The 27,993-nt window shown below is 32.8% G+C and overlaps 5 protein-coding genes and 2 long non-coding RNA genes across 8 annotated transcripts; 4 read left to right on the top strand and 3 right to left on the bottom strand.

Annotated features, from left to right (window-relative positions):
• Positions 1–624: 624 nt before the first annotated feature.
• On the top strand, positions 625–3,814 carry LOC124439853 (cyclic AMP-responsive element-binding protein 1-like). Of its 2 annotated transcripts, none has more exons than XM_046990120.1 (5): positions 625–729; positions 1,033–1,385; positions 2,431–2,734; positions 2,998–3,173; positions 3,266–3,814. In XM_046990120.1, exons 2-5 carry the CDS (start codon positions 1,036–1,038, stop codon positions 3,408–3,410), a joined length of 975 nt encoding a protein of 324 aa, XP_046846076.1. In that variant the 5' UTR covers positions 625–729; positions 1,033–1,035; the 3' UTR covers positions 3,411–3,814. The 2 variants fall into 2 exon arrangements, with proteins under 2 accessions (XP_046846076.1, XP_046846077.1); XM_046990121.1 differs by having other exon boundaries at positions 626–729; positions 2,431–2,719.
• Positions 3,815–3,901: 87 nt separating this feature from the next.
• On the top strand, positions 3,902–7,008 carry LOC124440555 (UPF0538 protein C2orf76 homolog). The gene is made up of 4 exons (XM_046990950.1): positions 3,902–4,576; positions 4,800–4,850; positions 5,239–5,276; positions 5,898–7,008. Exons 1-4 carry the CDS (start codon positions 4,456–4,458, stop codon positions 6,021–6,023), a joined length of 336 nt encoding a protein of 111 aa, XP_046846906.1. The 5' UTR covers positions 3,902–4,455; the 3' UTR covers positions 6,024–7,008.
• Positions 7,009–7,014: 6 nt separating this feature from the next.
• Positions 7,015–9,228, bottom strand: LOC124439852. The gene is made up of 2 exons (XM_046990119.1): positions 7,998–9,228; positions 7,015–7,722 (listed from the first exon to the last, which is right to left on the bottom strand). The coding sequence occupies exons 1-2, from the start codon at positions 9,226–9,228 to the stop codon at positions 7,154–7,156; spliced, it is 1,800 nt and encodes a 599-aa protein (XP_046846075.1). The 3' UTR covers positions 7,015–7,153.
• LOC124439854 lies at positions 7,714–9,331 on the top strand. Its single transcript, XR_006946485.1, has 2 exons — positions 7,714–8,136; positions 8,809–9,331. It is a non-coding gene; the product is annotated as an uncharacterized LOC124439854 (long non-coding RNA).
• Positions 9,332–11,582: 2,251 nt separating this feature from the next.
• Positions 11,583–17,718, top strand: LOC124439705 (T-complex protein 1 subunit epsilon-like). The gene is made up of 10 exons (XM_046989986.1): positions 11,583–11,806; positions 11,874–11,934; positions 12,348–12,512; positions 14,564–14,762; positions 15,233–15,425; positions 15,500–15,769; positions 16,030–16,215; positions 16,381–16,518; positions 16,939–17,119; positions 17,427–17,718. Exons 1-10 carry the CDS (start codon positions 11,702–11,704, stop codon positions 17,543–17,545), a joined length of 1,617 nt encoding a protein of 538 aa, XP_046845942.1. The 5' UTR covers positions 11,583–11,701; the 3' UTR covers positions 17,546–17,718.
• A 1,339-nt stretch (positions 17,719–19,057) lies between these two features.
• On the bottom strand, positions 19,058–27,932 carry LOC124439704 (programmed cell death 6-interacting protein-like). Its single transcript, XM_046989985.1, is given in 18 exon segments — positions 19,058–19,988; positions 20,080–20,147; positions 20,271–20,365; positions 20,951–21,085; positions 21,261–21,412; positions 22,217–22,373; positions 22,672–22,893; positions 23,022–23,199; positions 23,838–24,127; positions 24,292–24,351; positions 24,892–24,979; positions 24,981–25,006; positions 25,385–25,494; positions 25,829–25,982; positions 26,177–26,304; positions 26,391–26,457; positions 27,263–27,317; positions 27,639–27,932. Coding segments are annotated over 18 exon segments (2,634 nt in total). The 5' UTR covers positions 27,854–27,932; the 3' UTR covers positions 19,058–19,554.
• Positions 21,730–22,207, bottom strand: LOC124439706. Its single transcript, XR_006946418.1, has 2 exons — positions 22,037–22,207; positions 21,730–21,948 (listed from the first exon to the last, which is right to left on the bottom strand). It is a non-coding gene; the product is annotated as an uncharacterized LOC124439706 (long non-coding RNA).
• Positions 27,933–27,993: the final 61 nt, after the last annotated feature.

The raw sequence follows: 27,993 nt of genomic DNA, 5'->3' as shown, positions 1-27,993 counted from the left end.
GTTGATTTTTTATTTTGTTATAGAATGAATTAGTCGTAAATTTCCTGTCAAATTTTTAAAATTGACCTTTTGCCAAAAAGCCGTTTGCACCTTGCAACAGCATCTTAATATTTTGAACTCAATCAGAACTTTTTTACTTCTATCGTTTAAAAGCAGGTGATCAAATTTTGTCAACAGCCAGTACGCAAGCAACACGAAATTTATTCAGTGTATTACAAATCTATGGTGGACCATTATTTTGCCCCATCCCCACTCTCTATTCATTGCCAATTTTACAACTCCAATTTCAATGCAACAACGAACAAACGCGTATTCGAAGATTGCTTGAAAAAGTTAATAAGCAAATGAAAACAAGGCGATGCAAAAAAAGATTTGACGTCATATTTGCTTCATTTTCATTCAATGCCATTACCTGCGGATAATTTTACGAAGTATGTTAGGAAACATACTCCAATGAAAAGGTCGATATTTTTTTCAATATTGTAAGTAGAAACACAAAATTATTTTACTAAAGAGGAAAAAAGATCTCAATTTGACCTTCTTCGTTGTACGTGACAACAATATTGGAATGACGTCATCATAAGTAAAGCCCTACAATTTGGTGGAGTGCACCCCGCATTGTTTTGTTATTGTCGTTTCTGAAAGTGACGCGTGTGACGCTAAATACGTGGGAAAGAACGATTTGAAAGTGATTGACCCAACAACTCTGTGGAAAGGACAGAAAATAAGGTGACGTAGAACTGTGACGTAGAATAAAAAGTTTACTCTTCTTCTTTATCTATGCAATTTCTTTCAAAATATATCGAACTAAGTCACTAATACTCGATTAAAATTTTGTTTTAAGTGTCTTCGAACATATTGTTGTAGCCAAATGAACTAGCTATGAGTCTGTACACTTGTATTTTTGCCTAAATGATTCTTAAATCCCACAGCCTTTGTTATCTCACCATGATAACTACAGCCCGCAGAAATAATAGTATCTTCCAAAATTTTGTTCTCTCGTTGGGCTTAACAATTCTATTTAATGATAAGGCTATGGATCAAATAGAAACACCTCCTACAACAAATGGAAATGTCTCAGAGGCAGAGAGTTCGCAAAATGTCGGACAACAAGAACAATTTGCGACTGCACAAGACACACAACAGGGAACGTCTAGTATTGTGCAAGCCACTGTAGTTCAATCGCCACAACAATTTTCACAGACTGCCGTTTCTGTCATTCAACCAGCTCAAGCTTCGGTTATTCAGACAACGACATCATCGGCTCAGCAAATTCAACAAATACCACAAGCCATTCAATTTCAAGGTGTAATTACTCAAGATGACGACCTAGACGAAGAAGGAAAAAAGCGACGCGATATTCTATCACGGAGACCTTCGTATAGGTAAAGGTTTATTCGTATTTCCGATATTAGGAACAATTCAAAGCGAAAGCATATTTTTTAAGCTCGAACTGTTGATTGTTTCATGCACTCAACATGTTTTCGTATGACGCATGTAATGACGCAATATGAATAATTTTGGTATCCGTTGACCAAATATACGTTGCTTTTGCACGGAATTCTCTATTCAAAACGAAATTATTGTCTTGGGGACTTTTGATCCATACGTTATTCGTAAATTCCGCATGGTTTCCCTCAAAACGGCAAAAGACAGCAATATGACTGTGGCTGGCACTAGTCCGAAAAGGTTGGTTCGGATTTATTTTTGGAAAATTGAACGACTTCCTTCGAATGTCAACGGCTTTAATACTGGCTCACCATTTGGCAAAATATCTCATCCTTAGAGGATAAACGCACAAAAAGTTGTTTGCAAACTCTTTGTCAAACTAGCAAATATGAAAATGCTTATGTACACTGCAGTACACGTTTCTTATACTCAATATTGATTATTCATAGAAAGTAGTGTGAAGAAATGTTATATTGCCCTGCATCTTTCTTGTAATGTAGACGTCAAAAGGTTAGCTCTGAAACGCATCTCAATTTTTGTTTAAATAGTTATGTTTCTTCTATTTATTGAACTCACCAGAGCTTTCGAGATCTTCTTTCATACATATTTATTGATTTTGAATCACGTTTTTTGATCTTTGAAAATCTTAATCGCGGGGAATTTTGACTGGAATAATTACATTTCAGAATATTTGTATTACTTGTGGCCTTGCTTATTGATTAGATATTTAGCAAACATGCCAGACTATGATATATTGCTAGTTTGACTATTTTATATACATTTGCTCTTGTAACTAAGAGAAAAGTGAATCAAAACAAAGTGTTGGTCATAGAATGTTATTAGACTGAATATAGACGTTGTGAATGTCCTTAGTTAATTGAAGTTTAAAATTGATTAATATTAGGAGTAAACTGTATTTATTAGTTGCAATAACTGTTGTATTGTAAATTTACAATTGTATTGACATGTGCCTTATTGCAGAAAAATATATGATGACATTTCTGATGGATCAATAAAGGTAGAGGATGAAAATGGTCAAGTAATGGCAAGAGTTGCTACCATTCCAGGTAATGTCATTGGTGATCAAGCATCAACTCAGACAGTGACCATTCCTCAAGGAATTCAAATAACCACACAAGGTGCATTTTCTAATGCATCCCTTCAAACTGTTCCCATATCGGGACAATCTGCTACAATTGTGCAGTATCCAACAGGACAAAATGGTCAAGAGGGACAGTACATTTATGCTGCAGCACCAGGAGATGTCGAGGTGAATAACCAAATGGTATTAATAAGATAAGATTATTAATAAGATAAGATCATTTATAAAACAAGATTGTTTTTGAGTGTGAGTAATGTTTCTAATGAAAGAAATGACTTTGAAGTGGAAGAAGATTGGGTTATTCCTACATAAAGCAAAAAACAAATTCAGCATTATATTTTCAGCTGGAAATGGTTTTATTCCTACATATGTGATATTTTGCATAGTAAATACAATTGTGCTTTTTTGGTTTTCAGTTATCTAAATATTTTAAACCATGTTTCAAGGGTATCAATAATGGTGCTACTGTATATGCTATACCAACAAGTCAAACATATGCAGTCCGTGGTTCTTTATCTCCTGGTGCGGCTGTTGTGCTTAGTCCGAGCTCAAACCTTCAATCGTCATCCTTGGGTTCTGAGGATGCTGCAAGAAAACGTGAGATGCGTTTGCTAAAGAATAGGTAATAATCATTTTTATAAGTAATAAACTGTTCAAGTTTTTCAAATTTTTTGACATGGTACCAAATTTGAATGTGAAAATTTTCAATTGCAGAGAAGCAGCTAAGGAGTGTCGAAGGAAGAAGAAAGAGTATGTGAAATGCTTAGAGAACAGAGTAGCTGTGTTGGAGAACCAGAATAAGACATTAATTGAAGAACTTAAAGCTTTAAAAGATCTTTATTGTCATAAAGGAGATTAATTATGAGGCAAAGTATACAGTGTTGTCTTGTTATATTATGTATTCTTGTAAATAGTCACATATATAATTTATAATATGTATCTTGTGTTTCATTCTTTCATTAGCATGCTTGTTCACCCTACTTCATCAGCTTTTCAATAATATCAACTTGTGTTTTGAGCACAGTTTTGAATAAGAATGCACATATCATCCAAAATGCTCAGATAATAGCTTTTTTGGTACAAATATTTGAAAGCTAGTTTCACACAGTGCTGAGTTGATACCATTAAAATTTATGAGATATTGTCTGTGTTAGAAGCTATGTAAGAGATATTGTTTGGACTTGTATATAATGTTCTATATAGTTGAATCTTGTACTAGATAATTCATCAAAGCTATTCAAAACTATGATTTGATAAACTTAATTGAAAGCCAATTGTTTGGTTGATATTTCAAGTTGTGTATTCTTCCCTAAATCCCTTTGTCATGTTAGAGCATAGTTCTGGTTTACGAAATACAGGGTTAACAACAGATGACTACTGAGATGACTGTATGTACCAGTCATTAAATGTATTTTGGTCTCAGGCATTGCCGTTGTGTACTATACAAGAAGCTCATCAAAATGGCATATGATCAAAATCAATTTGAAAAATTATCAAGACTGAGACTGCTTGAGCACACCAACTATGTTTTTGTCCATGCCATCTGTACATTTTTTTAAAATCACGAATGACGACGAGTCATGATTGTTCACCTATTTACCACCAAATGACTTTCTTATAAATAATTTCCGACTGGCTTTGTCAACTCCCCACTTCAAACGGACATACGTCATTAAGGATGAACTTCGTAGTGTCACCTGTTGTCACCAGTTGTCAATGTGCTGGTGCCCCCGTCGCCAAGAAACGAGATCAGAACTTCATGTTTTAAAATCTTTATTACATAAAGTAAAAATATCAAGAATGCGTGATGTAGAAGGTTGAATCAAGGTTCATTCGTCACATGGTATTTCACGAAGTATTTGCCAAAAAATGTAAATTATATAGAAAGCTGGTGAAAGCTGAAAATGGTGACTGTTACTGTTCGTTTAATTAGATCTTTTGAATACAGGAATATGAAAAACATTGTGTTACAAAATGTTGATTTGGATATCTCAGTTGACGATTTTAAGGCATTGATAAGTCAAGGTGGAAAATCTTATAATTATTTGACCAAACATAAATATAACTTGTGATCTTATAAGCATAACTGCATAACTTGTGACTTCTGGGCTTGTCCCATAAGTTTAACTTGTGACTTCTTGTTGTCCCATAAGTATAACTTGTGACTCTTGCAGTTTGCTGCGAAAGAACTATTAATATTCATGTTAAATTAATTCACAGCCTTGTAAATGATTATTTTGTTTTCTAGAAATTAAGAAGAGTACATTCTTGCCACCTCCATTTAAGAACTTTCCCTTTGGTAATATTTAAAATTTATTTGTTTTTATAAAATGCTAGTTGCATACCATGTAAACTGTGTACCAAAATTTTGTACTAGTCAATGTGCTTTGTCCAATAAGATCATTTTTCTACTGAGTACATCATTAATGTAAGAACATGGGCATAGTGCAACAGCAATATTTGGTGAGGGGGAGGCTTGTATTCATGTACACATTTTATGTTCTGTACAAAACAATGAGTTTTAAAGGAACTTAATGTGACAGAATTAGTTTTAAAAATTCTCCTGGGCAGCATACACTAGAGTCATTTCATGGATGTCATTTATGTAATACTAATAAACTTTTTAATTTGAAAAATTAAAAGTTCTCCCACCTCATTGCTGAAAATTGTTGTTTTTGCTTCTCTAGATACCTTGAAAATAGAATGTAAAGCTCACAGATTTAAAGTAGGTTGCTTGAAAATCTGGCTCAAGTTGCCATGATTGTTTTTACTCAGCACCAAACTATTAAAGTGTTTAAGTGAGAACAAGAACTCAAGGGATAATTTTTCAAGAACCATAAATATACCTGAATATATATAAACCATGTATATACTTGGATATGTTTTATGGAAGGTTTAAAAGTTGATATTAGCTGACAGAACTATTAAAATGTAAAAAGTACATAAAGAAGGTAGCATTGACCAATTCATTAAATCTAAGATACACTGTGTTGTAAGTAAGTAGTGCAACCATTCTGCTAATTTCCTTGTGCTATACAGATTTTTCTTTGAATGCTCACTGTTGTAACAATGGATATCTATAGAAATGAAGAAGATAATGTTATGTACTTCTGAAATATACAAAGCAGTTCTAAATAAAACTTAAAAACCGGCTATGCTAAAGAATTTTGTTCGTTTATTGCATTTAATTTTTATGTTATGTTGTTTCAAATTATATCAAGTTTTTAATCACTCTGTTTTTCAGACAAATGATCCCTGATGAATATGGAAGATGATTTAAAATTGATTTTAAATGATGCTCAGTCATTGCGATGTAATGGTGTAGGTTGGTGAAATAAAATGACTCAAATTGAATTTTTTTCTTGCCATCAATTGGTCAATTTATGATTTTCAAGATCATGAAACTGAAATATCCTATTTCAAAAATGATGATTATTTGGATCACAAGAAGAATAAAAAACTCAAATGGTGAAAAATTAGCAGTCAATAAGCAGAGTAACTTTTGCTCAGACCATACATTCGACACTAGACATTGGTCAACTGGTGGTTGAATGTAACCATGGCAACGTTCAGGAATTATGCAGGGGTCAGGTGATGGATATGAACTGTTTTGATGATCACGAAGCAATCGTGACCATGTTGTTTTTAGGCCATGCACATTTTATCATGAACAAGAAATCGGAGTTGGGTTTTCTCTTTTGTTGTTTTTGCATAAATCTCTATAATTAATTCTTCCGTTCGTCAATGCGTTGATGGTAGTGAGAAATTTTGAAATTTCCACTAAACTCTTGGGTTTCGATTAACTATCAACGACGTCATCGTGAATAAAACAGAAATTTCTGCTTATTCTGCCCGCTTGTCGCCTGGGATCTCGTTGATTACTTTTGTTTGCGTTATTTTCTATGAGCCTATATAAAAAAAATCATTACTTTCTTCATGTATGCAACGAAAGTCAATTTCTAAGCTCATTTTAAATATCAGGACGACGGTCTACCTGTACGTAGATGGTAAAGATTACGAAGAAAGGAGTTTGATTACGACGATTTGAAAGGGACTTACACTCTGTAACGACATGACCAGATTCTCCACATCCACAACATACATTGTAAAACTCAATAACTTCAATTGCACCCACTTTGTCATCTTGTCTTCAATCAAAGAAAGATATATTTTACTGCATGAATAACGTCTTCAGTGCATTCTTGTATAAACATTTCCAAGCATTAGAACACATCACCTATTGCGACTTGCAATGTGATTTTTCAAAAATTCATAAAACCTAGGAGAAGAACTATGTAATTCAATTGTTAACCAACCCGATAATTGGGAATGGTAAAAAGATTATTGTATGTGACAAAAAGAGAAACAGATGATACTCGGTAACGGACTCTTGTAAAGAAAAGTTGTTGATTTTTTAGCATTTTAAGATTATAAATTTTGATTATGTGCATTCAAAACACGTGTTTGCGCTTTTATCACATTTTATTCAGATGTTGAAAATTTCTTAGTAAATTCGAGCCGACTTTTGACATGGTTCCGTGACAACATTAATATTACTGATAAATTAAAAACAGTTACAGCACATACGATATAAATTATAAACTAAAATGAATGTCTCAAAATGATACAACATTCACGGTAAATGAATACATCATGATATTTCGCTCCGGTCATTAGGCATTGGAATAACATAGTTTTCAGAGTAGGGTTCACCACTATACTACCACTTTGTGCGTCTCTTTGAACCTGCTTGGGATTTTCATATTTACCAGATAATGAATAGTTCTCGTAAAATCCTTTGGAAAAACGATCGACTTTGCCTACTCCAACTACCTGCTGGCCTTCTTGATATAAAGATTGGTAGTTTATAAAATCGACATTAAATCTGTTGTCGTCAAGTTTTGTATAGGTTTCATCATCATCAAAATGAGGTAACTTTGGAAGACTCCGATTTTTCTGATCAGTCACACAATGAGTAGTACACGCCTCTTTGGGTTTCTTACAACAAATGCAACACATTATGATAACTGCAAGGATGAACAGGCTTCCTCCTGTTGATAATCCAATTATGACAAATGTTATTGAACTTGAGGAAGTTGACGAACTATTTGAAGTATTATGACTTGAAGTCTTTAATTTTGTTGTTTGTGTTGACAGCCCTTGATTTGAAGCTAAATAGTATAATAATTAGTTAAATTGTTATTACAGAAAATTGGAAATGAGGACTGTGGGCAACTAGTTTGCTTCATTGCATAGTCAGAAGCACCGGCTTGGGGGCGGGGGGCGAGTGCCCCACCTAATATTCCCGATGACTTTGGTCTCAATATCTGTAGCTTGAAAAAATCAGTCATATAAAACAGTGCGTATGTATGTGTTTTGGGGTGTTTTGCTCCCCCCAAAATAAAATCCTATCGGCGCCATTGTACATAATGTATGCTTTACTTACGTGCAGTTGGCTGGTGGCCATCCGAATTTTCATTCTTTGTTGATATAATGAGCTTTTTCACCGAATCGAACGATGAAGAATGCATGATTTTCGTGTTTGTCTGTCTCAAGAGTTCCACAACGGAATTTTGTATTTTCAGGTATTCTATTTCACAGTTGACAAATGACAGTAAATTTATGTGAACATTTGCTATTTCTAAGTAGCTTCCATTGATATTGAAGAAAGATAACGTATTCACAGTGCTGCTTTTAAGATCAAAGTACGATAGTTTCGTATTAAACATAGTAATTGATTTTAAATTTGTACTCTTTAGACTTATGTGAGATGCCACAGATTTTTCGAGAAAAAGCGACTTGAACATCATGTTTGAACATGTAAAATTACGCAATACAGATTTTTCTATTCGACACAAGGCAATGTTTGTTCTTTTAACAATAAAATGAGATACTTTGGTCTTGCTGAATTTCATCAAATTTATATTGCTTTTGTCTATGTCGAAATAGCTTGAATTGCTTTGCCTAAGCAAAATTAAAGATACTCGCGTCTGATACATCTTTGAATTTTTAATTGTACTGTTTGTTATAATGACATTGGACAGTGGCTTATTTTCCAGAGTTACTTGCACAAGTGGCAAATTGTAACTGTTGCTTAATGTGTATGACATTGCTGTGGCTTGGGAATCGCGCTGTTTACATCCTAAAGAAGTGGTGAAATTTTTAACTGCGATCAAAGACATGTTTGTCGATGATAAACATGATTGATGTCTATCACATATCGTGGGTAATGTGTCACATTTGATTTTCTCTTGTAGCTGAATTCCAAACTCATTCATCAACTGTGAACAATGCCTCGTTACATTTTCACACATGGATCGACATGGTTGCAATACTTCACCATTATCACAAACAGGAGCATAAAGGGAACACAAGAAAAAACGAAAATATTGTGAACAACCTGCTTCAATGAATGGAGTAAATTCATCCAATGCCGAAGCAACTTCTTTTTGTGTTTTATGGTTAAATCTGTTAGGTAGTAAAATCGAGTCATAACCCAATTTCCGGCACGTTGATATTGTTAACGCCTCACAATCCGAAGCTTTAGCCAAGCATGTTTTATCACTAAATGAAGCAATTAATGCTATACTTATCATGCAACATTGTGCTCCGTAGAATATTTTGTTAGTAATGTTCAGCCATATTTGTTTCCCCATCGTCTTTTTTTTAAAAAACATGCTTTATTGCTTCTCACAATAGTTAACGTACCACAATAAACTGATGACAGCAACATTACATGTATTTCAATTGATTATCATAAGATTACAAGAGTCACTTACATATGTGGGACTGATAATTGGGTATGTTTTCTAAATTAGGCAAGAAAGTTTCCTGATGAATGTTAATGTGTGCATTCCTAACTTTTGAAAACAAAAAGATGCTCTTGAATCTGGATAAGAATATTTCCTGATGAAAGTTAATGTGACGCATACCTACTTATGAAAACAAAAAGTGCTCTTGTATGTTTATAAAAGATATTGTATAACGCAGACATGATGACTTGGTCCTCATAAAATATTGCTGTCATTAATTTGACATATTTGTTAGATACACTTATTTAACACGGACTTTTAAGGAATTGTTTGTATTTATTTTGATAAAACTTTGCTTGGGACAACGCATATGTTGTCGACATATTTGTTGTTGACTTGCAAGTCTTGTAATGCACTTCGTTCTCTTTTATAAATTTATGTCTGCACAGCTTAGATGCAAGTATATTAAGCATTTTCTTGATTGATGGATTGAACATTTAATAAATCAATAATTACAGTCTAGTGAATTGATTTACTATTGAATTTACAAGATTACAAATTTGTATTTATGTTAAAAAATATTTGATTTATTTTATGATTGATTATTTAAGACTAGAGTATCCAAAACATTCAGCTTAACATGCACCGAGTATGAGATAAAAGAATTACTAAATCCGGTTGTACACATCATGGAAAGATTATATTTGAAAAGTTTCAAGAGTTGTGCATGTTCCATATTCGCCATATGTCATAACGCAAGAAACTTATAATAGTAATGAAATTGTTTCATATTAAAAATTGTTTTAAAAAGGACCAGTATCATGGTGAATGGTAAAATTAATAACGCAATAGTTCTTAAAACCAGAACACAAACAGCCTTTTAATTCTAAACAGTTCTTCTAAGAGCTATTGCGTTATGATTTTTCCCATTCACCATGGTATTAGCCCTTTTTAAAACAATTTTAAATTTGTCACTGCGACGTAGTCTCTGTTTTAGTGTTTCATATTCTAGTTATTTTCAATCAGTTTTTTTTTTGAGCAAATATTACAAAAATCCTTCAAAATGCCTTTGTTGTGTTTCATTACATACAAATGACTTGCTGATTTCGTCAATGTTTAAACCATTTAAAATTTAGTTGTTCCTGGTGCCCATATTTGGTGCACATTTATAAAAATTCAAGCAAAAAGCTAACTTTGTGGATGTCCTTACTATAAGGTACACCCACACCTCAAAAACACCCTGACACCCACGGTCAGCCAAGTCTCTGTTCACTAATATCTGAATTATAAATGTAAAATCTGGTTAATGTCTGAAAGCTTCTGGTTGTTTTTGTGGCTATTGTCATTTTTAAACATTCAAGTCAAATAGTTGGACACCCAGTTGAAACAACATAAGAATAGAGAAGGTGGTTGTCATACACCTCAGTAGCCACCCCTGATTGCGTACTGTTTCATTATGCACAATAACTCCATTTTTGACAGTGACACAAATGCATTGTATTGTAGAGTTGATATTTGTTTTGAAAAAGCTGCTTTTACGTATATTTAGTTTTACTTTGTTAGATGTCATTCAGTTAATAATCGGAAATCCGAATATCTTAACAGCAGTATAGAAATTTATCATCAGAACTTAAAAATGATTTGAAGAAAATTGTGTGAGGTTTAATTTGGAATGAATAAGTTTGCTTGTAAAGGTCTTTGAATACTAAGATTATGATGAGCATTTTTGCTGCAATACTAGCTATACACTTTGGTGTCACTGGACAAAATTTGACAAGTAAATGAATAAATTTGAAACCTGGGGCCTGTTGCACGAAGCCCGGATAGCGTTATCCATTGGATAGCAAAAATTTTCAAACTTGTAAAAAGGTGTTTATATTTTTTATACGACAAAGAAATTTCGTGACCTTCGAAACAATGTTTTATTTTAGCGATTGCTCAATTCAAATCTTATATTTTTGCTTGTAAAAGGTTTTATAAAAGTTTAAAAAAATTGCTATCCAATGGAAACGCTATCCAGGCTTTGTGCAACTGGCCCTTGATATGTAAGGTCAGTGATTTAAAGAGATTTCACGGGTAGTTGTTATTTTATTTCAACTATTTCATCGAGTCGTACAGTACTTCCTTCTCTAGTAATATGTCGAGCTGTGCAATATTTTATTTTCACGGCTACAATCTGCCAGCGTTAGCGTACCTATTTTACACTATTGAATATTTACACTGATATTTTCAAATTTTTCAAATTGATTACATGAAGTCTTTCACAAATTCTAAAGTGACAAATACAAACGCGTGGGGCAAGCTGCGAGGGTAAGATGGTGTTCCACTCGTAGATACTTTTTCAATCTAAAGCAATCGTCTCTAATTGCAGCTTTTTTACTTCAATTTTTATTACAAAATGAATGCACCGCAAGCCATTGCATTTGATGAATTTGGTAGACCATTCATTATCCTTAAAGAGCAAGAAAAAAAGAGACGTTTGACCGGCCTTGATGCACAAAAGGTAGGTTTTCAATCACATGTGAACAATAAGCTTATTTGTACTCATAATACACTTGTTTCATTTCTAGTCTCATATTCTTGCGGCAAAAACAGTTGCCAACACTTTAAAAACGTCGTTGGGACCAAATGGTGTGTATTCTTTTTACAGACTAATATGTATAATGTACTTCAGAGCTGACTCAGAGCTGAGCATTATAGTGAACACTTGCACAAAACCTTTTGATGAAAATATTGTTTTTTATGTTGGCCTTTATGTTGGTTTTTATGTTGTTATATTTTTATCATCTAAAACACATTGTCTATGTAATTTTGTTATGTCTTCAACCCAAAGAAGTATGTTAAAAACCAGTTTCAAGTATTTTGTACTTGTAAATTGTAATGCTTTTGTGATATTTTTGTTCATTTTTTATGACATTATTCTGTTTTGTCAGAATAATCACTTTTTCAGTAATTGCCATGATGGATTGCTACTTAATGTATGGTTGCTGTACTTACTACATGTTGCAATTTTTCTGAGGAACTTTTGTGGTCATATTTTTTAGGCATGGATAAGATGCTTGTTAGCAGTGATGGTGATGTGACCATTACTAATGATGGTGCAACAATTCTCAGCCAAATGGAAGTTGAACATCAGATTGCTAAATTGATGGTACAGTTATCTAAATCACAGGATGATGAAATTGGGGATGGAACTACAGGAGTGGTTGGTATGTACAAATATGGCATTTCCATAATTTCATAAGAGCACAATGTTTATAAGATTTAAAATTTACAACAAATTTCTTTGTAGCAAACATGTTTCGGCATACTTTATGCCATCTTCAGTGCAAAGTGAATAAATATAGGAAGTTTACATGATAATATGTTTTTGTGATAAAGAACACACAACCATGGACAAAAACTCACACATATTCAGAATTCAGACACTTTAGACACTTACTCTCATCACCACACTGCAAAAACAATTACACACAATCATGTTTCCGTATCTTAGACAGTGCTCCTTAAACTCAAAGAAGCCCTTTATATCAATAAGCGTAAACCTAACCTCAACAAACAAATACAACATCTTAACACTATCTTTGACCTGTAAATAGCAATTACTACTTTATCAGATATTATTCATTTTCTTTGTAATTTTTTTTTCGATAAAACCTAACACAAACATTTTATAACACCTTATTCAACTGTAAATAATTATTCATAACTATTCGATACTTCCGCTTTATCACTATAACATATTATCATGTAAACTTCCTATATTTATTCACTTCACACTGAAGATGGCATAAAGTATGCTCAAACATGTTTGCTATAAAGAAATTTGTCGTATATTTTAAAGATGGTGTTATTATTATATTGGAAAGATGAGACACTAGACATTGAATGCTACTGTAATAGTACTGATTCAAATATTTTTGTTAAATACCACTATCAAAAAAGAAATGCCTTGCTTGCACATTCTTCCATGTGCACAGGGGGCAATCAATTTATCATGTTCAAATGTCAATCATTTGAGCAACAAAAGTAGAAATTAGATTAAAGTATTGATCACAATAATTATACAATTTGAAAGACTGTCTTCATGACAGGTACATAAATTGTTTCCAGTGTGCAAATTAGTTGAGAAAAAACGATGTGAAATTTTTTTGACAAAAATGTTTCTTTAGAGGCATAATCAAATCGATATTAGGTCAATTATTATACAGTGCTAAATGCTAAATTAATATTTTTAAACATGCACAAATTCATATGATTTACGACAGTGTTTTTCTTTACAACCCTGATCCAATTACGAATGTATGAGAGAAATTTGTACTGTATTAACTTTTCTGGTAGCTACAATCTTTCGGCAAAGATATCAAGAAAGACAAAAGTTAGAAGAAAAACACCAAATATACTTTTGCCTTCTGATTATTAACAGTAGCATCCTTGATGTTTACTTATGCTAAAAAACATCATATTTATGTCACATTAAAAGCAATATGTAAAAGCAAAAAGTATGGCTGATCAAGGTTGCCAGTTTGGCTTCTTTTTCTCACATCAGGTTTATTTAAAATCAAAATTCCATTTAGTTTATTTTTCAAATTTGGCATATTTAAGTTTTTTGTGTCTTCTTTTAAGAATCAAAATGAAAATGTTTCCTGATTTTATCGAAAATACTCAAATTAGCTATGATTTCAAAAACAGTATGTAACACTGTACAATCAAAACGACGCAAATGCAAAAATTGACAATAATGTATTACACCCCTATTGTCATAAGCATCCATATAAGCACCATGTATGTTGACTGTTGACAGACTTCCCAGTCTCAAAGTGACAACATCTTTGAATTTAATGACATTGTGTCCACATGGCCGAAGATTTTAATGTTATGCAGTGCACTCATTTATAAAGTAAAGATTAAGCTTAAAAATTTTTCCATTTATGTGGTAGCAATCAATAAAGAAGTTTTTTGCATGATGTTTGAAAAAGTGATGTGGATTTGTTTTCATTCTAGCCGAAACGATGTGTAAATTGCACACTGTTAGTTTGCACACTGCTAATTTGCACATTGGTTTCATAAAACTTGTCATAAATAGATTTTCTAATTTTTACTATGGTGGTGCCATGGAGGATTAGCTAATGAGAAAGCCCACTTATTCCCACAAAGTCCGTCTATGATACATTTTACTGCAAATTATAATTCCTTTCAAAAAAAGGAACTTTAAATGTACTTACAACCAGGAATTTATTTATAATTGTATTTTTTATAGTTTTAGCTGGTGCACTTCTTGAGCAAGCTGAACAACTACTTGATCGTGGTATACATCCTATCAGAATTGCTGATGGCTATGAATTGGCTGCACAGATTGCTTCTGAAGAGCTTGATAAGATTAGCGAGAGTTTTCTCATTGAAAAAGATTCAAAAGATTTGTTGATAGAGACAGCAAAGACAACATTAGGATCAAAAATGTATAATTTATTTTTCCTATTGAATTTAAAGTCTTTTTTATGAATTACTCTATTAGGTAATCCTAATTTTATCCACAAATGAAGCATAATGATATAAATATTTTCTAATTATAAATAAGTGGTTATCATTCTAGCATAATCTTTGCTATTTGTCTGTAAGAATTATTATCTATAGTTATATATATGTATGGTGTGAACCATTTCAGTATTTATCCAATACAACTGCATGGCTGAATTCCTGCATAACATATTATGTTTTGTTTGACCAGACACCATGCTATATTATAAATATGCCATTACATTTACGATTGTTATTTCTTCATGTTCCTTGCGACATGTTCCAATAACAATCCAAATGATTACACAACTCTGCGTTTGACTTTTGGTTGACAAATGCAAGTATAAAAATTAATGGCAACAATTTCATCATTTAGTCTAGTAACAAATATGAAATTTTTTCCACACTTCAGAGTGAGTCGTTGTCAACAGCAGATGGCTGAAATAGCAGTTGAAGCTGTGTTGTCTGTAGCCGATCTTGAAAGAAAAGATGTTGATTTTGAATTGATTAAAGTTACTGGAAAAGTCGGTGGAAAACTAGATGATACAATGCTAGTCAAAGGAGTACTTGTTGATAAAGATATGAGTCATCCTCAAATGCCAAAGGTGGTTCATTTTGGATTATCAAAGGTTTCTCTTCGTGTTTTTCATTTCTTTTAACTGATTTTCTAATCTTTTAGGTTATAAAAGATGCAAAAATTGCAATATTAACATGTCCATTTGAGCCTCCAAAGCCAAAGACAAAGCACAAACTTGACGTGACGTCAGTTGAAGATTACCATAAACTGCGTGAATATGAAAAGAAAACATTTAGTGAAATGATCAAACAAATTAAAGATACGGGAGCTAACATTGCCCTTTGTCAGTGGGGATTTGATGATGAAGCAAATCATCTCTTACTGCAAAATGAGTTACCGGCAGTGAGATGGGTTGGTGGTCCAGAAATAGAGGTTTGAATTTTGTGTTTTTTCATGTAGCCACTTCCCGGATATGTGTGGTTGATGTGGTATCCACTAATATCACGTTCTAAATACCACTTATGTATGTACGTTACGTATATTTATTTGTCGTATGTTGATGTGATATTCATATTTGATATGGCTTTTTATCACATTTATTTATGCCTTAGTTATTGTAGGTTTAGAACTTTCATCTTTGTATGTTTAACAAACAACTTTGTATGTTGAGCATTTTCAACTTTTATTTTTAGTTAATAGCTATAGCAACGGGTGGAAGAATCGTTCCTCGATTCTCTGAGTTGACAACAGAGAAGTTAGGAAATGCAGGTATTGTTAGAGAACTGTCGTTTGGAACAACCAAAGATCACATGTTGGTTATTGAGGAATGCAAGAATACTCGAGCTGTTACGATTTTTATCAGAGGTGGAAATAAAATGGTAAAGACGTCGTTAATAGTTAAGAATGTTCTTTTCACAATCGCGTATTTAATTATCTTTAGCTTTTAACCTGTGTGCATTAAGATCTTATCCAAATATGTATAAATTGGTTTTACATTTTTCTCGATTATTTTCCGTTAGTAAAGTTTTTCTTTTACTTGTCAGATAATCGAGGAAGCCAAGCGAAGTATCCATGATGCTTTGTGTGTTGTTCGAAATCTTGTTCGTGACAATCGTATTGTTTATGGTGGTGGTGCTGCTGAGTTAGCTTGCTCCTTGAAAGTTGGCGAACGTGCTGATAAGGTAAGTACAGTACGTAGTTATGTTACGGATACGCATGACTGTTTTTTTTTTGAGATTTTTTGTGTTCGTGATGTTGTGTATAATGCTCAAATGCTTGACAGTTCACCTTTCTTAAGAAGGAAAACATTTTGTTTTTTACCCTAATTAGAACTTGATATTTTATTGAAGTTTGATGTTTGCGACATTTAATTGATAAAACATTATTTGAACTGTATTCATCAATCATTTTGCTGACATATTCTCATTTGCAATTGCTTTAATTAAGTTTGTGTTACCCTTGTACGTTTACGTACCTAGTTTTATACTTAAATTGCGTCAATGAGGACATTAAATTGCGCAATAAAAATAACGACTTAGTTTTTACGTACTACAGAACATGAGAAGGTATTTGTACGAGTTGACTTAAAAACTGATTATTAGATTTCCACACTGGAACAATATGCAATGAGATCATTTAGTGAGGCTTTGGAAGCTATACCTTTATCGTTAGCTGAAAATTCTGGTTACAATCCAATTCAAACTGTTGCCGACATAAAATCTCGTCAAGTGAGTGAGAATAATCCAAGACTTGGCATGGATTGTATGAGCACTGGCTCAAACGGTAAGTAAATAGATACTGCATGTATGACATCACTTACAAATTTGGTGAAAAAGTATGTTAACCAGTCTGAAGAAGATGTAATTTTTGCTTGAAGTTGAAGCAATGTATAGCAAATATGGCATTAATATAGAAGAAAGTAATACTTGGGATTTTAGATGTTAAATTTCGATGCAGTTTAAGTGTAGTTACTTTTGCTTAGGCATAAGGGTTTGTTTAATTGTTTTAACACTTGTGATGTACGTAGGTAATGAATTTTTCACACTAATATTTTTCTGTTACATTTTTGATGTTCGTTAATTTTTTTTAGATATGCGAGAACAACATGTGATTGAAACTCTAATTGGCAAGAAGCAGCAAATTAGTCTGGCTACTCAATTGGTTAAAATGATATTGAAAATTGACGATGTTAGAGCTCACGAGTCCTAACATAATTTATACATCGACTGGTTGTCTAATATTAAAATATAGTTTATTGTAAGATTTAGTACGATGTCCATTTATCAAGGTTCTTTATTTATCATTTGTGGGACACGATCATTGTTCCTGAAAATATCCAATTTTAAATAAACACATCTGACACAGAGATAAAACGCTCAAAACAAGCACACAAAATATGTGAACGCCTCAAGATGAAACCTTAAGAATATACCTTCATCCCCCCCTCTTTCTCGCTCTCTTCTTCGGCCTTGACTATGAAGTGAGAATATTTATTGTCAAGATGTTTGCCTAAAAGACAAATGAAATGTCCGTTATCACCACTAACACTCTCATTTAGGTTACACACCATCACCATGAAATACTTCATAAAATGCACCATGAAATACTTCATAAAATGCACCAATAATTCACCATGAAATACTTTAGAAAATGAACCAATAGTTCATTATGAAAAACTTCATAATGCACCATGAAATACTTCATAAAATGCACCAATAATTCACCATGAAATACTTCATAAAATTCCCCAATAATGCACCATGAAATGCTTTAGAAAATGAACCAATCATTCACTATGAAAAACTTCATAATGCACCTTACGCAAAAATTTTTAAAGTGAAAAAGATTTGAACAATTTTATCTAAAAAAATAACAATGCCTGTATTCATGGGTTTAAGGGTGTTTAGGAGTACGTTTCCCTTAAATATTTTCTCTGCTGCTCTTCATCCAATTTAATTCGTATAAAGCAGCAGTTGAAATTTAGGTGCTTTTGTACAATTTTGTATTCTAACAACTGCTCAAATAGGTGTCCCACTCATAGTCCTTAGCTTTAGCAAAAATACTGCCTAGTAATAAACATGTTTTTATTGATTTACCATTAATCTCGTGAAAATTTGACTTACGTAAAGCAATTTTATTTATTATTATTTTCATTCATATGATAAATTAGCAACTGGGCCCCTTTAACTCTAAGTGTGTTAATAAAAATCTGTTATAAAAATGACATTGATTTGACATCAAAAACCTAAAATTTAAATAATCTTGTTTTCCAAGAATATGATTCGCTATAAGTTCTTGTCGGCTGAAATGTTATTTTTGTCAGAAATATAAAATGAACTCAACACATCTGCTCTACTTAAATACTTGAACAAAGCATTGTCATTTTATATTCTTCGTTGTTGATTGGGCGAGCCATCTTTTGTATAAAACGAATTATCGGTTTTAAGTGAAAAAATGTGTTTCAATTCAATGGTTTCAATTCCTTCGAGGCCAACACAAAAATGATCGTAAATTTAGGTTTCACGAAAGATAAACAATTTCTCCAGTATTTGAGGAGAACAAGGAACGTATAAGCAAGGTTTATCACCCAAGAAAAAATTAATTGCAATAGTTTCTCACCGCTCTGAGGTTTAAGCCAATTTTTTGTTATTTCTTCTGTGTCTTTTTTATTTTATCAGTTTCGTCTGAGTCGTCAAAATAAAGGTAACACACTTTAAAAAGTTGTTTTAAAAACAAGTTTATTTTTTGTCAATGTCTGAGATTAATTTAACTTACCCATTAAGTTTAATACCAACTAACATACATTTCAATCAATGCCAACGATTGATGTAATGATTGTAAATTATGTGAAATACAAATTAATAAAGTTAAGTTCTTTTTTCTTCATGTTGTGACTCCCAAAACAATTTTTCGTATAATAAACAATATGTAATAATAAAATGTCATTGTTAAGTTAACAAAGATGGAAATCCAAAGTAACGTCGTCATATACATGATCTCAAGGAATATTTATTTTATATGTTTCTAAGCTTTCAATCTTTCAAAGTTTTAATTGTTAACACTTTCTATGAAATTTATTTGTATTTTCAGGAATAGATGTTTAAAACATTTTATAATTGATCACACATGAACTCATCTATTTTTCCGATTCAATTTTACTATGAAATATCAATAGATAGACCTGATAATATATAAAGAAAATTGGCATGAAAAACATGTTAGTGGCTAGGATAACCACCAGGTGGCCCTTGGTACGGATAGCCTTGGTATGGGTAATTTTGTGGAGGCTGTTGTGGAAACACCTGACCTTGACCATGATAGTGCCACGTAGGAGGTAAAGCACCAGGATATTGATAACCTGGATAACCAGGAACAATGGATGCAATACCTCCTGGTGGAGCATAATTTGGGTATTGTTGATATCCTGTTGGTGATATAGGCTGATATCCACCAGGGGGGCTTGGAAATGGTGCAGTTGGAGGAGTGGATTGGGGATAACCTGAGGCTGGGTATTGAGGAGGAGGAGTGCTAGCGACTTGTGATGGAACAGGTGGTTGTGATACTGTTGTTTCAGGGGCGTCCATTTTACGAGGAGGTCTTGAAGGACGTGAAGGTGGAGTAGGGCGTGCGGGTGGAGTGGGGCTAGCTTGAGCTAAAAGATTAAAAAAATGTCAAAGTATTAAATACGTGTCAGACAGGTATATTGTATACTATACTACCACTAAAGCATGTAGTAAAAATACCTTCGTGATGTTTAGGTGCATTAGGAACTGGATCAACCGGACTATTGGCTAGAGACTGTTGTAATTCTCTAAAGTGACAAAGTATATATTAGACACGTGACTTTAATTCTTACATAAATCAGATTGGATTATATTTATAGTAGGATTAAATAACTACACATAAATGCACCATACAAATTTTCATTTCTCACCTAGAAAGGTCTTCTTTTTCAGTTTTACGTGCAAAAACAAGATCTGATATTTTGCTTTGATACTTCAGAAGAATTTCAGTTAGATCGTTATAAAACTGAAAAAAATAAAACATGAGAATCTTAGTTTTTTGGGTGTCAACGAAAAATCATGGAAGAATATGGGCTGCAAACAGTGTTCTATGAAATCAGGAAAAAAACTTCGAGTCGAAAAAATATTATAGCTAAAGGTACAGTATAGTGTTTAATATTATACATGCATGTTTTACAGTTTTGTACATGCATGTTGTACAATGTTATACATGCATGTTTTACAGTTTTGTACATGCATGTTGTACAATGTTATACATGCATGTTTTACAGTTTTGTACATGCATTTTGTACAATGTTATACATGCATGTTTTATACATGCATGTTGCATGTTTTGTACATGCATGTTGTACAATGTTATACATGCATGTTTTACAGTTTTGTACATGCATGTTGTACAATGTTATACATGCATGTTTTACAGTTTTGTACATGCATGTTGTACAATGTTATACATGCATGTTTTACAGTTTTGTACATGCATTTTGTACAATGTTATACATGCACAGTGGCGTCGCCAGCTCGATAAGCGAGGGAAAGTTTATTCATATATTCATGTTTTTCCGTACATGCATGGTGAATATATACTTACTTTGGTTCCTTCCTTCAAATTGGATGTAAGCTCAGTGTAAACATCGTAAGCAGCTGCCAAATCTTTTAGCATTTTTTCTCTCTCGCTTGCAGTTTGACCAGACGTCTTTTCAATCACGAATTGATCATTGACTTCCTGAAAAGCAAAAATTAATCAAAAGCGAAACAAAATTAAAGTTACAAAAAGGTCACTGTCACTGTTTATGTACTACAAAAATGGATATCTAAAATCTGTCCTTTAGTTACGGATTAAAGAGATATTCTCGGACCTACATGTTACCAATAGTTATTCGCAACCTGTAAAATTGTACCTTTATTTTGGCAATCAATGCTTGTTGCCGTTCCAAGGAATTTTCAACTTGTTGTCTTAGCGGATTGTACTTTTCTTCTAAGCCATTTGAAGTTATTCCTTCGAGATCAGTAATTGTACCATCTGCAGCTAGAGCACTAAGAAATTTCGCCGCTAAATGAAGAAAAATTAACTTACATAAAGTAGTTTATATTCAACATATAACGTGTTTGTGAACTAATTTAGATTTGTTCCAAAGCTACGAACATTAAAAACACATTTTAAATTTTATTCTTTGCAGAAAATTGAAGTGAATTTCGCGTTGGTTTCCAAAGAAGTGCGAGGTTCTGATGATTAATTATACTATTTTCGGATCGGGATCATTGTATAGATTTTGGGTGAAATTTTAGAAAAGTAATAAAAAAATACCCATGCCTCAACTATAGAAATTAAAGCAAAATATGACATGATGTTCTACATTTTTTCTTTGAGAGAAGAAATTAACACAAAATTATTTACTATTGTTAGAGTGCGTATCAATAAACTTTGAAGAGATGGTCATTGGCAAAATTCTTACCCATGTCTTGTGAAGGTGAGATGGTAATAAGGGAAATCTTACCCATGTCTTTTGAAGGTGAGATGGTAATAAGGGAATTCTTACCCATGTCTTGGGAAGGTGAGATGGTAATAAGGGAAATCTTACCCATGTCCTGTGAAGGTGAGATGGTAATTAGGAAAATCTTACCCATGTCTTGGGAAGGTGAGATGGTAATAAGTCCTGTGAAGGTGAGATCTTACCCATGTCCTGTGAAGGTGAGATGGTAATTAGGGAAAATTCTTACCCATGTCTTGTGAAGGTGAGATGGTAATAAGGGAAATCTTACCCATGTCTTGTGAAGGTGAGATGGTAATAAGGGAAATCTTACCCATGTCTCATGTCTTGTGAAGGTGAGATGGTAATAAAAGGAAAATTCTTACCCATGTCCTGTGAAGGTGAGGTGAATTCACCTTCAATAACTTCACGTTCGGCTTTAATGGTCTCAGCTTCCTCCAGAAGTTGCCTCAGTTCTAAAACCACTGGACTTGCTTGTTTACCGGATGTCTGAACTTTAGGTAAACTGTTGGCTATTATATCCTAAATAGTAAATGCATGAATAAATGAGTAATATTTGTACGGATTCAAGATCAACAAGTTCTACATAAATTATTTCAAAGATTGACTAACACACGTATTTAAGGAAACACTTTAATTTACGAATAATTTGATCAATTATAAAAATGAAAGAATGCAACTTTTTTTAATCAAACAATTTCGGGTTTAAAGTCGAAACGACTGTAAAGAGTTCTGTTATAGTTATGAATGCAGTGTTCTCATCTTTATACAAATACTACCAAATCAATGATAGAAATTCAAAATTTCAGCCATTACTTACGTCTGTTTTTGATAGGAATTCCATGGCATTCTTATGGTTATTGTAATTTTCTTTTACAACTTTATCAGCATTTGTAGCATTTTTGACGATTGCCTGATATTTGGCACATTCTTGTCTTAGGTTAGCTGTTAGTTCTGCCGATGGCTTTGGCGTCCATTTATCTTTAAAATGTTCTCTCATCTGAGTATCTTGTCTTTCTTCTTCATCGAGTAAACGAACGGCCTGAGAATAAATGTACATATCATGATTGTATATAACTTCACTGACACTATTATTGTAACATGAATAATACTATCATTGTAAAATCACAAGTACCTACGTAACAAAAGCAAAAATAGATTTCAACGTACCTCGTCTAAGATTTCGCGGTTTCGATCTAAAAGATCAGGCAAATTTTGCAACTGTTGGTCAATAGTAGCGAGACCTCCTTGTTCACGCACCGAGCTTGCTTTCTCCAGAACAGACTTTGGCACTTGCTCACCAGAAAGATCTTCGATTGCAGCGGGTAAATTCAATGATGCTAAAAAACTGATGTGCGAAATGTTATTGAAGTCAAAAATACAACTATTGATTCTGATGAGATCTTAGAACAAAAAAAAAATAGAAGATGTATAAAGCCATGACTTTGTGTATTAATCCTAGACTGATTGGTATTTCACATTAGTATGATGTACAGAGCTCATATACTTCACGTTAATTCTATTTTGCATTCTGATGATTGCCGGATGTTGAGATTCTAGCTAACAGCTAGCTGCAATTGCATGAAGTTAACTGCAAACTGTGATCAAAAAAACTTATGCACACTTAAAAAAAGTATAAAATTTGGATTTCTTTGTAAAATTTGCAGGTATTTATGGACCAGAATTTTGAAGCAATCAGATATAAATAAATAAGAATAAAAAATCAGTTCCGTGAGTTTGTAAGAACAACTTTTCTGCTATTTGTTAAAATAACAACAAATACCCAGACATGAATCTGATATGATTATAATGATTGTTTACCATCCTTACGTTATGACTACATTAATTATCCCATAGCTTGGATCACATTATAGTATTCAGTGCCTTAGTGTGTGCTAAAATAAGCATTTTTTGCTTTTTCACAGTTACGTACATGTCTCAAAACACGGCCAGCTTTTAGTTTCCTTTATAAAATAAGTTTCATACCTCTTTAATTCATTCGTCGCAGTTCTCGAGCGTCCAACTTCAATATTCGTTATTTCCGCTTGTCTCGATTCAAATGCCTGCAATGCTTGATGAACAGCGGTTGGTATCAATTTCTCGAAAATATCTTTAAAATTGCTCGTTACAGGATGATTTCCAAGAGGTACGGATTTCGCCACAGTAGCACGACCAATAGGCTGTAGCATGTCACGTCGTGGTTCTTGGTCATGATATATAAAATCGTTGTCTTTTTTTGCTTCATGGTGAGCACGGTTGATTTTCTCAGACCAAGTCTAAAACATACAGAACTGTTTTTTACAGCAATTGCACTTATGAAAATTCTGACTAACACCACAAAAAACTTTATGGTATGCTCTTTAAAACAACAAATGCACAATATATAAATGCTTGAGGTACATTCTCTGAAATGATTATAAAAAATTCCGTTCTTTTATACCTGAACATTCATAGTTCCTTGACTCACACGAACTGCTTCTGCAATACAATCTACTGCCACCTAGAAAGTTTGGGATCTCAGTGTACAGCATGCATGTTCATATATGTTCATAAATGCTCATACGTATATGTAACCATTTCGGGTAGCACTGATCAATCTCGGTAAACGTCAGACTAGTTACGTACAAGGATTTACTCAAAGTGGGATTTGCTTCAATGTAGGATTTTTACATTTTACGGAAGTAGCTCAGTCTTGAATTGTTTCGTGCTTTAAGTATTTGGAATAAATTTCAGAGTCTACGTAAAAATCTTCCTAATTTTATCAGCAATAAGTCACAAGTTTTGAAACACAACACACGTAAGTAATGGCGTGGATATAGAAGTACGTACAAGAACTTTTCAAACATTTTCCTTGTAAACTTCAACACAGGAATATTACGTGTACAATTTTTGAAGAGTATAATCACATAAGATGAATTGAGTAAAATGCTGTAGGTTTTAACAGATAAAATGACTCATTTCAATACCTATAATCATTTTACGTCTCGCTGACTCCAGAAAAACCTAAATAACTAAAAGTCTTCCATAGCAACGCTCATACCTTAAGTCGAGAAACTTGTTCACCATATGATCCTTTATCTTTTACGACAGATGCTTGATGATACTCAGCAATAGCTATAAAATAACTTTTTTCCTGAAATCATCCCCATCCAATCCTACATAAGTAACGCATGCGTCATATAAATTGAAATGATCACAAAATAGTCGCTAGGGAGGGAGGGCTGGTGGTCTATTTCATATTACATTTCGTTGACTACATGTTGCCATACCATGTCATACCATGTTCTATTACGTATTTATGATTGGAAGATTTTTAAAAGCGTACTTCATTTAAACCTAATAAAACATACAACTATAAGTACTTCATAAATTTGTCCGCTGGTAATAGATTTTGGTTTGACGATGATTACAGTTGTTTTTGCTTAATTGTTTGACATACTGGTATTTTTTAGAAAAATTAGCACCTTTCTACAAAATCCATCATTGATGAAAATCATTATACGATTGTACCTAAGAACAGAAAATATTAGCACCTTCTCGAAAATTTGTCGTGATGTAGTTACACTGGTCGCTTGGAGAGCATTGCTGTAAAAATCTGAGGTTTGTGATGCAAGTTTGGCAATTACCGAATCCTTCATTTTATCTAAAATCAAAACAAATAAACCCTAGTTTACAACGAAAACGATGATAACAGGGCAAAAACGTTTTAAAATGATCAAATTTACGTACAATTTGTAAAAATGTAAACTTTTTACAAATTCTGTATGGTCAATAATATGGATAATGATTATCATATAACAACATTTAAATAAAATTATAAACAAACACAAAAGTTTCAAAATAAATCAATTAATCAAAAAATTTTTGGAACTTATTAATGGAGCTTTTTACGTCCTATTTAAATGATAAAAAGCATTGGGATCATGGTAATTTGAAACAACTAAACAACTTTTATAATTGGTATGAACAACATCTACCTTGAATGGCTTTAAGGCAAAATGCTTCTTGAGCCTGTGCTAGCATTAAAGCTGAGAGTGCAGTCAAACATTCCACAGATAGATCGGATGTGGGAATTTGATGAAGAACACTAAAAACTTGATCTTTTATCATTTGAAATGTACCACTTGAAGCCTTTCCATTAAAAAAGTATAAAAACATTAGCAAATACGAATGTTTTGAAGTACATGCGGATTCTTAGGTAGTACATGTGGGTACTTAGGTAGTACACACGAAAACCATATTGTTAATATGACAACTAAAATGATGCTAACATTATTTGACATTTAGTTGCATATCTTTTTGAGGCTTAAATCAATAAAGTCAACCTGAAAATATTTAGCAGAAGATTTTAGACCATCATCCGATGTCAAGTTTTGAGAACCTGCAATTTGACTTTGAAGTGCACCAATATTAAAAAGCAAACAGATTTTTTCATATGATGCACTAGCCAATGCTGTAAAAGAAACAAAACAAAAATTAAAGCATGGTATTCTTTTCTCATTTGGACATTAACATTGAAGAAATTGCACTTAATAATACCTGCTTTATCGCTAGATAACCATGAGCTTTTATCAAAGGCATTATGCCATGAAAATGTAATACGTATCTAAAAAAAATTCAGCAAATCATTCTACTGATGGAAAGTCTACATGCACACATACAATATGTAAGTGGATATTGAAATGAAGTCAACATCGACAAAAGAAAACTGGATGGAATGGATTCAGTATGATTTTGTAAGGAGTTTTAGTTTGCATTAAATTTTGATGTACACTTTGGGTATCTACATTATGATATACATATTATTTTGGAAGTCTGCTAGAACAAACAAATATCAAAATTTCTTTTTAGTTGTTTGAAACGTGTACAATTCATTTATGTTTCATTAGAGAATTGACACCACTACAATTCCCCTTGCCAAGGATACATACCAGGGATGTGCACCTCCCCACCCCAGTAAATCAACCCCATTGAATCAGATGCAACAAGTTTTATAAGTAAGATGACAAGGTATAGTAAGTACTGAAGAAAACATTGAGGAGTAATCTGATTAATTGTTAATGATGTGTGTATGATGTAAGACAAGCAACAAGCTAGAGTAAAAAGAGTGCCACTAGTTTGTCTAATAAGCAAAATCCAAGCAGCCAACGCTTTGCCAGTCAGGGAATAACTGGAAATATATATACGTATATAAAATGAAATAAAATGGACAAGTGTTTGCTGTCACTACTGGGGTACGTATATATATATATATAAATACAGTGGCGTAGCGAGACTGCTAATTTGGTCGTGCTATTCATTTCTTTAGAAATCTATTGTTTTTACAGTGAGTGAACACAGAAAAATTTAGATAGCACGACCAAACTTGCGGGCTGGCTACGCTCCTGTATATATATATATAACATATCTACCTGATTTTCTGAAATAGGAAGTTTACTTTCCATGCTGACAAGTTGATCATAGTACCTAGAGAAAAAGAAAAAGCTTAAAAAATAAATCTAAATTAAAAAATTTACAAAATAATTCTAAATAATTCTAAATTTTAAATAACAAAATTGATCCAACATAATTTTATCGTCCAAAAAATTTGTTTTTACAAATTAAACTGCTGTAGTTACGAGGTGGAGTAAGTCAAGCAAAACTGTACCGTCAACAATGTTACAATGATACAAAATTTTGAACACGGAATATGAAATAAATTGCAAAAATATAAATTGAATGAAATATGGTATAAATTTTTTTTTTTTCGTGATTTTTTTTTATATAATTCACTACTTTGAAAAATACCTCAATAAAGTATCTAAGGAAGTTTGATGTTTCTCTGGTGAGCGGTTAACAGCATTTATTCGTAGCTTATTAAGCTCGATGATGTTATCTTTAATTTCATCGTAAGTTTCTTTAGAAAACGTCGACTTTATAAACTTCTCTAAAGGTTTTTTAAAATCAATATCGCTACTTGACGAACGTTTCAAAGGAACACAGAGCCAGTTCGTTGCTGCCATCGTGAAAGTCCTTCATAAAATTGAATAAAATTACGTATATGTCTGAATATAAACAAAACGAAAGCTAATAAGAATGCTTATTCACGAAAGTTTCTAGCGACTTTCCACGTATTAATTAACCCCTCCGGAAAATCATGAGT

This window comes from Xenia sp. Carnegie-2017, unplaced genomic scaffold, assembly GCF_021976095.1.
Source record: "Xenia sp. Carnegie-2017 unplaced genomic scaffold, XeniaSp_v1 HiC_scaffold_2, whole genome shotgun sequence".
In the NCBI taxonomy this organism is placed as follows: domain Eukaryota; kingdom Metazoa; phylum Cnidaria; class Anthozoa; order Malacalcyonacea; family Xeniidae; genus Xenia; species Xenia sp. Carnegie-2017.
This window is presented reverse-complemented; position numbering and strand designations above follow the sequence as displayed.